Source organism: Gekko japonicus, unplaced genomic scaffold (genome assembly GCF_001447785.1).
Source record: "Gekko japonicus isolate JY-2015 unplaced genomic scaffold, Gekko_japonicus_V1.1 scaffold19, whole genome shotgun sequence".
Classification (NCBI taxonomy): domain Eukaryota; kingdom Metazoa; phylum Chordata; class Lepidosauria; order Squamata; family Gekkonidae; genus Gekko; species Gekko japonicus.
This window is the reverse complement of record NW_015164664.1, coordinates 2,245,662-2,256,494: the sequence shown is the minus strand read 5'-3', so window position 1 is coordinate 2,256,494 and position 10,833 is coordinate 2,245,662. Positions and strand designations below refer to the sequence as shown.

The window sequence follows — 10,833 nt, the reverse complement described above, 5'->3', positions numbered from 1 at the left end:
GCATCCTGACTGTATTTGTAAAACAAAATGTCAAAACTATTTTGAAGCACTGATCTTGATGCCTATATGATAGATCCTCGGGGGAAAGGAGAGACCTCACAGCATCGCTAAGCTATGTTTATAATTAATTGCCAAGCATGCATGGCGTGTACCGTTAATTAGCCAAGCTGCAGAGATGGGCTTGGGATAGGAGGTTCCTGGGAGCCACTGGGGCAGCAGGCAGAGGAAAGTGATTGTGCTGATCACAGACCCAAATCAGTGGCAGTGACAGAAACTGGGGAGACAAGCTCCAGGACTACTTGGTGGTGGAGTCCAGCAAACAGCAGCAAGCAACTTGCCTGCCAGTCAGAAAGCAAGCAAGCAAGCAAGCAGTGTGTGTGTGTGGGGCAGAGTCTATTTCATTATAATGGGCAGGAATTACACCCTTTTCTGGCTGCTAGCCAACCCCAGAGCTTCTAGATGGCCTCTAGAGCCAGTTTGGTGTAGTGGTTTAGTGCGCAGACTCTAATCTGGGAGAACTGGGTTTGAGTCCCCACTCCTCCGCTTGTAGTTGCTGGGTGACCTTGGGCAAGCCATAGTTCTGTCAGAGCTGTTCTCTCAAGAGCAGTTCTCGAAAGAGCTCTCTCAGCCCCACCTACCTCACAGGGTGTCTGTTGTGGGGAGGGGAAGGGAGTTTGTAAGACGCTCTGAGACTCCTTCGGGTAGTGAAGGGCGGGGTATAAATCCAATCTCCTCCTCCTCCTCCTCTGAGGTTGTTAGTGGGGAGAGGGCAGGACGGGGTCACTCTCTTGAGGATGGCTGTGTGGCATCTGGGAGTGCATGTGGTTTCTGCAGAGAGGGAGCCGGGCAAGAAGAATGGCAAGCAGTGTGCAGGGATGGAATGGAGGAGACTTATCAGCCCTCTCCCAAAGAGGGAAGTGCCTGAGTGGTAGTGGGCCCTGAAGATTCCGATCTAAAAGCTTGCTTGGGAGCTTCCCATTTGCTCCATGACCCAGAGAAAAGCTGGGCTATTTGCTGCAGCTTTCAGATGGAATTGGCCTAGAACTTGGGCCCCTGCTCCCCTGAAGGGCCACATGGCATGTAGTGTGTGTGATTCTTTGCAAAGCTCTGGAGACTTGACTGGTAGAATGTTCCCAGCATTCAGAGCAAGAGAGCCTCCATAGCTCTCCTGAATGACCTTTGGCCATGTGTTCCTCCACATCAACCTCAATTCTTCACCACTGAGGGCTAAACTAAATGTGTCAAGAGACCCATGTACTTAGGCCCAGACTTCTACAACTACACAGAAATCAGGGTGCAGGGGGTCCCATTTTAAAAAGCACACTGATCCTCACACACATCCTTTGCTTTCTGTGTGACTGTGGCAAATCCAAGTCTAAATACACGTTTAAGCCCTGACTCTCACTACTTTAATGCCATTCTTAGAACTAATCTTCATCAGTAATATTCAGAAACATTTGGATCTCTTATTCTAGCACATCGTTGTTGTTGGGGGGGGGGGGGCTTTCTGAAAATCTCTCTGTTCTCTCACTCAACAGCAAGCTTCTAGACCACACTGCTGTAGACAAAGGTTTGGAAAGGTACATGGGAATGTTGCTCAAGGAGACTATAGTGAGCTCTTTCTCCCCTGCCTCCTTACACAAATCTCCCTCCCTACATCCTGGTTCCCTACAAGTCCACCCTTTGCACTCTAATCCATCCCCACATAGTTGGAAGTGCCACGGTTTGCAAAACAGAACAGGCAGGGATTCCCTCATCTCCTTCACCACTTTTCGTCCCTTCTTGTCACTCTCCTCCTCGGCCCCTTTATCCTGTCATGGCATCTGCGTGATCAGTACTCACAACTGGAGAAAATGAGAGGGCAGGAGTGCGTGTCCATGGGGAAATTCTGCAGCTGAAGCAGACATTCAGCTTCAATTGTTAACCTAGAGGAGGAGAGACGGGAGGCTGAACGTTAGCGTGACCACAATTGCACCTGAGCAACTCACCTTGGCTATGCTGCAGTAGCTCAGTCCTGTCTTTCCACGACAACGTTTTTCATCCTCAACAGGAGGCCCTCCACAGGCTAAACTAAGAGCAGGGGACCACATGAGGCCACCAAACTTCACCCCTAGAACTGACAGAGTTCCTCTCCAGATTTTTTTCTGTCATTCTGAACCTGGGAGTCTTCTCTCCTGCATTCAGACACTAACCCATGGCACTTTCTGATATGCTTTGAAACTATCTCTCTCCCTTCCCCATTAATCAGGAACGGCAAGCCATGGGTGGTGACTGGTGACTCAGTTCTTCAGGACCAAACTGCGCAGCTGGTTTCTGTACAGGGTAGGTGGGGTCAAGCAGCATCCTACCAGGGACAGGATGGCGTACACTCATCTTTCTCAAATTTGGAGAGGAACATAACCCCACTTTCTGTTGCCTCCTTGCCTGCCCTCCCCCCTGCAAGAGTTGGCAGGCACCTGAGTGTGTAGAGGACTTTCCCATCATTCCAGATCCGGAGGAGTTGATTGGGGGTGGTGATCCAGTGGGAGTCTGCCCTCTTGGAGTTCCTGAAAAAGGTGTCTGGGATCCAAATCCTGCTCACCATGTTGGTGTTGAGGGTAAGAGCTTTGAGAGTGCTGTTAAAACGAAGGCGCCGGTCGTACCATGTTTGGGCAAAGAAGATGTCAATGGTGTATTCCTGGGAAGGATGCAAAAGAGCAGATAGTCAGGAATTTCCTGGCACTGATCTCAATTCAGCAGGTGAGGCTAGAGATTTAGAATAAGCCATCACAACCAGGAAGCTGATGATCCTCAGGTGTATATTTCTTTTTCAGTCCTGATGCTGCCTCCAGACCTGGAAGTAATGGAACAGGGAGGGGCAGACAAGGAGGGAATTCAAGCACCCAATTTGATGCATCTACATCTGGATCCACTTTCAGTTGGGGCCAGATCCCATCCAGGAGTTGGGCCAATCAGAGATGCATATTTGATACTGCTGTTAACTCCCTACTACCATCTTACTTTCCTCACACGGGGCTATTCTTTCTGTAGTCAGGGTTGCGCTAACTCCCTACTACCATCTTCCTTACCTCACAGCATAGTGATCTGAGCCATGTCCACATGGGGCTATTCTTTCTGTAGTCAGGGTTGCCAACCTCCAGGTGGGGCCTGGGGTTCTCCTGGAATTAAACTGGACTCCAGAATACAAACACCAGGTCCCTTGGAGGAATGACAAATTCAGAGGCCAACTCTATGACATTCCATCTCTGCTGAGCCTCCTTCTCCTGCTTAAACTCTGCCCTTCTTAGGCGACACCCCCAAAACTCCAGGGATTTCTCAGCCTGGAGTTGGCAACCCTAGCCATGAATTCATGCTATTGGGACTTTCCCCCCTGCTTCCCTACAGCACTGTTATCTTGCTTTTCTCCAATCTTTCTCAAGCCTGCCTTGCTCCAAAGTTCTGGGAAAGACTGCAGTAAATTCTTGCCCACATAGTGGCCATTTTCCCTGGGACTGTGCCTAGGGCAGCCATTTCCTCCCTCCCCTCTAGCCCCTTCCCTTGCAGAAATATAAGGGGAAAGGCATATCTTTCTAGGGCTAGAGACTTCCTTTTTAAAAAGTGAATGTTGGGAATTCAAAGAACCTGTTGCATCTATAGTTATATAACCTTAGATCCATATAGCAATATTCTAGTGCTCGTTGATTTTAAAAAAACAAACTGTGGCCCAAGTGAGGGAAGTGGCCTCTGCTGCTGGGGGACTGGAGCAGGGAAACTTGATCCATATAGCAATATTCTAGTTGATTTAAAAAAACCAAACTGTGGCCCAAGTGAGGGAAGTGGCCTCTGCTGCTGGGGGACTGGAGCAGGGAAACTCCAGGGAAACTTGCAATGCGGAAGCCCCGTTGCTGCAGTGTTTTATCAGCAGCTGCACCAGCAATGGAGAAACTGTGCAAGCCTTTCCATGTATGGAAACCTCCTGGGGGACAACAAACCCCAGGCCCTAGATGCTGCGGTGGCAGGGGCATTGGGAAACATGGGAACTACATCCCCCTTGGATCTCAGCAGCCTTGGACCCTGCTCTGCATGTTCAAGTAGAGACAAGGACCTGAGGCTTATGATGACCGTGGAGCCCTTCTCACTCCCCTAGTAAGCATGGAAAGGAAAAGATGGTAATCATACTAGTGGGAGGCCTAATAGCAAAGTACTAGGGTTGTCATGCTTGGGATGAAACTGCAGTTTTCTCTTTTCTCAACCATACTTAAGACATTTAATGAAACCTGAATAAAAGTTAAAGCTGATGCCTGCTTTTTTGTAAGTTGTATGTAAGTGATGCAGTGCTGGCCCATCTATGAGACAGACATAGGTGATTGCCTGGGCCACCAGGGTGGGGGGTACCAAAAGAGGCTCAGGACAGGTCCTGTCCAGGGCAACATCAGCTGTGGCAAGTGGCAGCCCTGGATGGCATCACAAGCCACAGCACTGCCACCCAGATGCACCACATAATTAGCCATGGCACTGGAGGCCAGGGTGACCATGCTGGCTGGCTTTTGCCTGCCCCAGTGCCACCTTCCCAACAGAAGGAGGGAGGGAGGGCAGAAGGCCACCAGCTTCATGTAGTGCAGCTAGTGGTGGCAGAGGTGGTTCCTTGTCTGCCTGGCTCCATGTGCATCCAGGTCACAGCATGGGAGAGGGGAGGTTATGGCACTTCTGTGAGCACTCACTTCGTGGGGGTGGTGGGCAAAGTCAAAGTCATGAGCTGCCTATGGCACCAAAAACCCTTGGACTGGCACTGAAATGATATATCATAAAAACATCATACTCAAGAACACCAACAACAAACAGTGGCACACAATGACAAGACAAAAATATGTCTTTGTTCATCCCTGCAGAGTTTTAAGGGTAGAATAGGTAACAGAAGGATAATCACTGGGAAAAGGTGTTTATTTACTGGATGTATGTCAAACCAGAGATATTTTAATATGCTTTCCTAATTTCAGTCAGGGGGACACCATTCTTCCCGTTCCTTGAAACTATCTGTAGAAGTGGAACACCCAGTCGCTTTCCCTTAGCTCTGAGTTTGGCTGCCAGTGAGAAAGCTGAGAGGAACTAAATGTGCCCTGTGGGCTAAAATGAAATCAGAGACCAGCTATGACCAGACTATCCTGGAGCCAAACCACAGGCTGAGGGAATATGACTGAGATTCTGGGCGTACTCAGGAAGGAATGTGTGAGGGGAAGATGATTTTTTGAATTACTTCAAAGTTAGTGTGGCAAATCATTTTCTGTAACTGAGAAATTCTGACAAGCTGAAAGTTCTGACTTCATCTTGTTAACTAAAGAATCATTGCCTGGGGGAACTGCTGTGCACTGTGTGTATGTATATATATGTGTGTTGGGTGTGTGTGTCATTTTTTGTGGGGAGGAAGGCTGTCTACCACAATGGGCAATTTGCCCATGTCCTCTCTTCTTACCATTAGCAGCTCACTTATCTCAGCTCCACGGAGATCAAAGTCCTCACTGGCTGAATATTATAAGGGCCAATTTTTGAGGCAGATAGTCCCGAGTGGCTTAGGTCAGGGATCCCCAACCTTGTTGAATCTGAGGGCACTTTTGGAATTTTGAGAAAGGGTAGTTGATACCAGCATGAGATGACTCACAGGGAGCTGGGCCAATCCCAAAATGGCTGCTACAGGAGAACAATCTCAAGTTGCTGGGAATTTCCAAAGCAAGCATCCTTCTACAATAGAGCTCCCAGCAGATGCAAATGACTCTACCTGGACTCTTCTAAAAAAACCCTGCTGTATGAAGGTGGTGGAGGAAAGCTGTGACTTGTTCTTTGGATGTTGTTTGGTTTTGGTTTCCAAAGAAAAGGAAAGTCTGCTTCCAGCAGGACCATAGGGACAAATTACCAAGCCCAGAGACATAAGAAAGTCTGTGTCTATGGTAGGGTTGCCAACTCTGACTTGGGAAATTCCTGGAGATCTGAGGGCAGTCCCTGGGGAGGGTGCTCTGTGAGGATGTGATGTCATCGAGTTCACTTTCCAAAGCTGCCATTTCAACCAGGAAGTTCATCTCTGCCATCTGGAGATAAACTGTAGTTCTGAGAGAACTTGGCAGCCCTTGGCCCCTGCCACACGGCAGGGAAAACACCCGGCAAAGCGCGGCTAAATAGAGCCGCACGCATGCGGAGTTCGGCTGGGGGCCGGGGATGCGCCAGCGGCAAGATGCGCCGCCGATCCCACGGCCAGCGATGATACCGACCAAATGGATGAACCACCTAGGTAGGTGGTTCAGTTTTGAAGCGATTCATCGGGGGAAGGGCCGGATCAGAGACGGGAGCGCAACGCCAGCCAGATGTTGACGTGGAATCGCGCCCATTTGCTGCGCTTCCAATCCGGCCCACTCCTGGCCCAAAATGCCTCACATGAACAGGGCGCCAGTCTATGGCCAAGCTGAGGGTTCATAACTGTGACACATCCGCTTGGCATGAGCTCAGTACTTTGATAGTCAGCCCACTGGTAGGGAGTGATGTGAAGCTACCTGTTTTCTTTGGATGTTATCCCCAAGATTCAAGAAGCAAGTAGGTGCTGTGATGAAACAAACTGGCAGGAGTCACACTGGGGATTACTAATTTACATATAATGGATATATCTTTTGCTAATTCCCTCGGCTTGGAGGACAAATAGCCAGTCTAAAGCCTATTACGCATGGGTGTTTCCCCTCACTTTCACCGTGCATGTCCGTCAGGTTTTCTTTGTCATTCTGCATTGATTTTCCTCCCTTCAACACTCAGTTCACTTTCTAGTCGCTGTTTCCCCAGGTTTTCTGAGAGTGCTTTTGTGCTGATTTTTCCCTTGTTTCACTTCCAAGCCAAAGGTAATACAAAAGTGTACAGATTCCCTTGGATTCCGCCCCATTTTGCCACCCCTTGAAGGTAACTCCCCTGCCCTCATTGAGTTTATTCTGCCCACTTCACACCTTCTGCCATCTTTCCCCCTTCATTGGTATACAAGCTCCATTTCCCTCTCATTTTAACATTTTTTTTTACAAGCGGCATGTGTCTAGCGATATAAACCTATCACTAATCTTAGATCGCTGAATTAAAAAAAATCAAAACAATGGGGGAAAGTTTAAAAGGAGCTGCACAAGATTTAGTTCCCCACTGGTATTGACTGGTAAGGGGGATTGGAGAGGAGGCAAATGGCAGCGTGCCCAGTGCAAAAGAGAGAGTGAGAGAGACAGAGGGAGGGAGAGAGGATTTCAGTGCAGCATGCAAATAAAATGGGGGGGGGTTTGTCAAAGACAGAAAGACACTGGGATGGGAAGCCTAAAGCTCTGAAAACATTTTCCCCTTTAATACATTAGTGAACAAAGGTTGTTTTGTTTTTTTTTGGGGGGGGTAAGCCATTTTGTCTCTACATGCCTAACATTAAAATGGCAGCTGAGCCACATAGAACTTCTGCAAACTGCCAAACAAGAATCGCTTGGGATCAACCCATTTGGAGGACAGAATGCAGTCCACACAGTACAGGCTTTAAAAAACTGCCAAGATCACGACCAGTGTGCAGGAGTTGCAGGTCAATGAGTCGTATGCAATGAATAAATGGTCCCCATTCCTGAAATGGAGACTCAAGCATAAAGGACCTTTAGACCCTGATATTTTAGCTAATTTCAGCTCGGTAATGGCAACTGAATAATTTACATCTTTTTAAGGACTGCTTAATGGATTTAGCTTTGTTTGTTGTTGTTGTTTGTGTTATGTGTTATGCTTGTTGTTCATTTTAATGTTAATTGTACCTTCTATTTCTTAATAAAAATTATATTAAAAAAATTAGAGGACCACAAAGAGAAAACCATGTAAATTTGCAAAGAAGGGCAGGGAATTAGTGCTACTATGCAGCTGTGCTAGGGCATCAGTGAAAACACACCCCATTTTTTTCAATTTAGTGGCACAAGACTAAAAAAGCTCCCCTGAGCTTCTGCCAGAGGACTCCTCCCCCATACATACTGCAGATCTGTGCAAAGTGTGGTGAAGCTGTAGCCAATGATTACAGCTTGCAATGCCAGTGTCAGTGGGTTCTACCATGCATTCTGTATACTCAACATGTTCCCTCCATGTTATGAGATTGTGTGACCCTTTCCCATTTGTCACAGTGGCTGATAACACAGCAGAGAATATGGAGCTTCACACCTGCTTGTCAGTTTTAAAAAAAAGTCTTGTCAATTTCAACATGGGCTTTTCCTCCTTTGCCTGCCTTTCTTTCTGTTCCCATTCATTCAACAAAGGAAGACTAAATGCACACACAAAACCTGAACCACAAGGATTTAAATGGAAGGCACTTGTTGGATGTTACTGTGCAGTTGTGATAGGGCAATTGCATTATTTTTTTAAAAAAAACTTTGGACCCCCCCACATTTAGAAAAGTATGTTTCTAAAAATCGTTGCTGCAGAACAAATACACTGGAGAAAAAAGAATGGTGGGCAAGGTGGGCACAGAATCCAAAGTCAATATTAAAGGTTTATGGCTCTGGAAATCTGCAGTAAGATGTGTGTGTATGTGTAATGGGCCTAAGAAATCCAGAAGAAGCATTAAACTCTTCTCCTTACTGTGATTCTGAGTGTAGTGCAGAGACTAATTAAACTGGTTTATATCTAAAGAATTATAAAAGCAAAATTTATCCTTCATGCTAATTCTGATCTTACACAAGTAATACAATATACCCCCTCCACAGCAATACAATACCCCCCTTCTTTGTTTTTTGTTTTCTTTCGAAATGAGGATGAAAGAGACAGTGTAGCTATCTCAGCATCTGTTTGCAGTGTGTAAAACAATCCTGACTGGGGCCAAGCATTATCCCTGATGTAAAAGAACAGCCAAAGGAGTACCCCAGACATCCTGAGGACAGCCCAGGGAGGCACAGCAGGAGGCTGAAGCTGTTCTTCAGCAAAGCAATTTGGCTGTGCTTCCGAAACCTCCACTAATCCCATCCCTGGGAAATTCTTTTTCCCCAGTCCACTCTTTTCAGCTTATTGTTGCTCTGTAGAGATGCATTGATGATGTAGCGAGAATCAGAGTCCTAATTCCACAACTGAGAGGCCTGCTAAGGGACGCTGTTTGGGAAGAAGAGAAGGTGTGTGCGCGTTGCTCACCTTTGTGTGGCAGAGAACCAGGTGCCCTCCATCATGTGCATATGAACGGCACAGCAATGGCCAGTTTCATTCTAGGATGCTTGTTGGCTGCCTACAGACTGATTTTCCTCTTAGTGTCTCAGAGCCCTGCGGTGAGATCGTTTTTTACCCACTGCTTGATTGGTTGATTGTCACAGCTGTCCGGAAATGTAGAAAGCGCAGAGGCAGAGAAAAGGTGGCCTCTTCTTGAGTGGGAGCTGCGTGCGGCAGGGCAAACATGAGAGGGATCAGAGCCCTCACCACTGACAAGATGTGGCTCCCCCTCCATTCTAGCCTGAAGTGTCTCTACTGATTTCCTGCCTGTTATTCCAAAGCAAAGTCCCTTGCCTGGCTGAAGCTTGTTTTTCCTTTCAGGTGCTCATTGGTGGGCATTTGCTGCAGTGATCTCCCAGACTCCACAGGCACTGTGTGCCATGTGGGATTAATGCCATCCTCTGTTGCTTTGTGCTTGGAGCTGATGGTGCCTGTCCCCATCCAACTTCTTTGGGGATTTGGGTAGCCACAGCGGAGGGACATCTCTGGCCTTTCCAGGTGACACCTTCCTTTTCCATCATGTTCAGTGCCGCAGTCTTCTTCGCAGCAGTGTTTCTCTGCATCAGGAGTGTCAAGTGACAGAGCCATTTTTTTAAAAAAAGGACCAGAACATGAGTATCAATCACTGGACCAAGAACCTTGATCTTGCCAAGAACCTTGAGGCTGGCACAGACTGTACCGGATGCTCCATTGATTAGAGAAAACGCTGTCATCTCTCGTAGTTGTGGGCTGGGTCATCTGCAGGACTCTTATTCAAAAGCCTATAGCTTCACTTTAGCTTTGAGAACATGAAGCTGCCATGGAGAGCTTTTCTGTGACTGTATGGGGACAGCAGGGTGACTTGAGAATTTGCAGGGCGGGAGCTTCTAGAAGAGTAGCCTCGGCTCAAGGCTACTGTGTGGGCCCATGCTCCCTCCTCTCCCTCCGCCAGAAGACACTACTGGGCAGAAGCTGCAGTGGCCAACGGGTGAATCAGAGAGAGAGGACTGAATGCAAGGATCAGGAAGTCATCAGTAAAAGCACAACGATACCCCATAAATCGTATGACGGAATCGCAAACCCTTTGCAAGTCACAAGCTTTGGTGTTGTTGTGATCATTAATAGGTTGCTATAGTGTAGTTAGGGTTGCCAGCAGCCCTGGAGAAAAATGTCCTGTCCCTTTTAACCAAGGCTTAATGCATGGAAATGGGCAGGTGAAGCTTCTCCATTGCATGGAGGTAACAACATCATCTGTTATTTGCTGCAGAGCAACCTGGTATTAAAGAGACAGCTGGATTTAAATCTGCCAACCCCCTAAGTATCATCCATGAGCATGGTACATTACTGAGTATTGAAGACAGACTTCTGCCCTGAGGTGCTTACAGTCTAAAATTTGCCCTAAGGTAGTCAAGAGAACAAAAAGGAAGGGGGAAGTGGTGGGGACAACCAGGGGAAAAGCGCACTGCAATACAAAGTTTGGGCACAGTCAAAATCCTAATGCTAAATCAATATTAAATGCAGTTTGTGCAGTGGCTCTGTTTTGCATGAGGCCACTCAGGTGTACATAATTAATCTGAAGTGTGTTACTAAATGCAGCTCAGTCACACAGATGCGGGGGGGAAAGAGAAGGGGCCAGTGCTAAACACTGGCCCG

The 10,833-nt window shown here is 47.5% G+C and overlaps 1 protein-coding gene across 1 annotated transcript in view; it reads right to left on the bottom strand.

Moving 5' to 3' along the window:
• The window catches only part of LOC107108507 (gamma-aminobutyric acid receptor subunit gamma-4), a 49,280-nt gene that overhangs the window by 12,228 nt on the left and 26,219 nt on the right, over positions 1–10,833 (bottom strand). Inside the window, exons 4-5 of the mRNA XM_015408944.1 lie at positions 2,457–2,677; positions 1,843–1,925 (exon numbers count right to left, since the gene is read on the bottom strand). Coding sequence (XP_015264430.1) covers positions 1,843–1,925; positions 2,457–2,677 — 304 coding nt within the window. The remainder of the gene's footprint in view (positions 1–1,842; positions 1,926–2,456; positions 2,678–10,833) is intronic.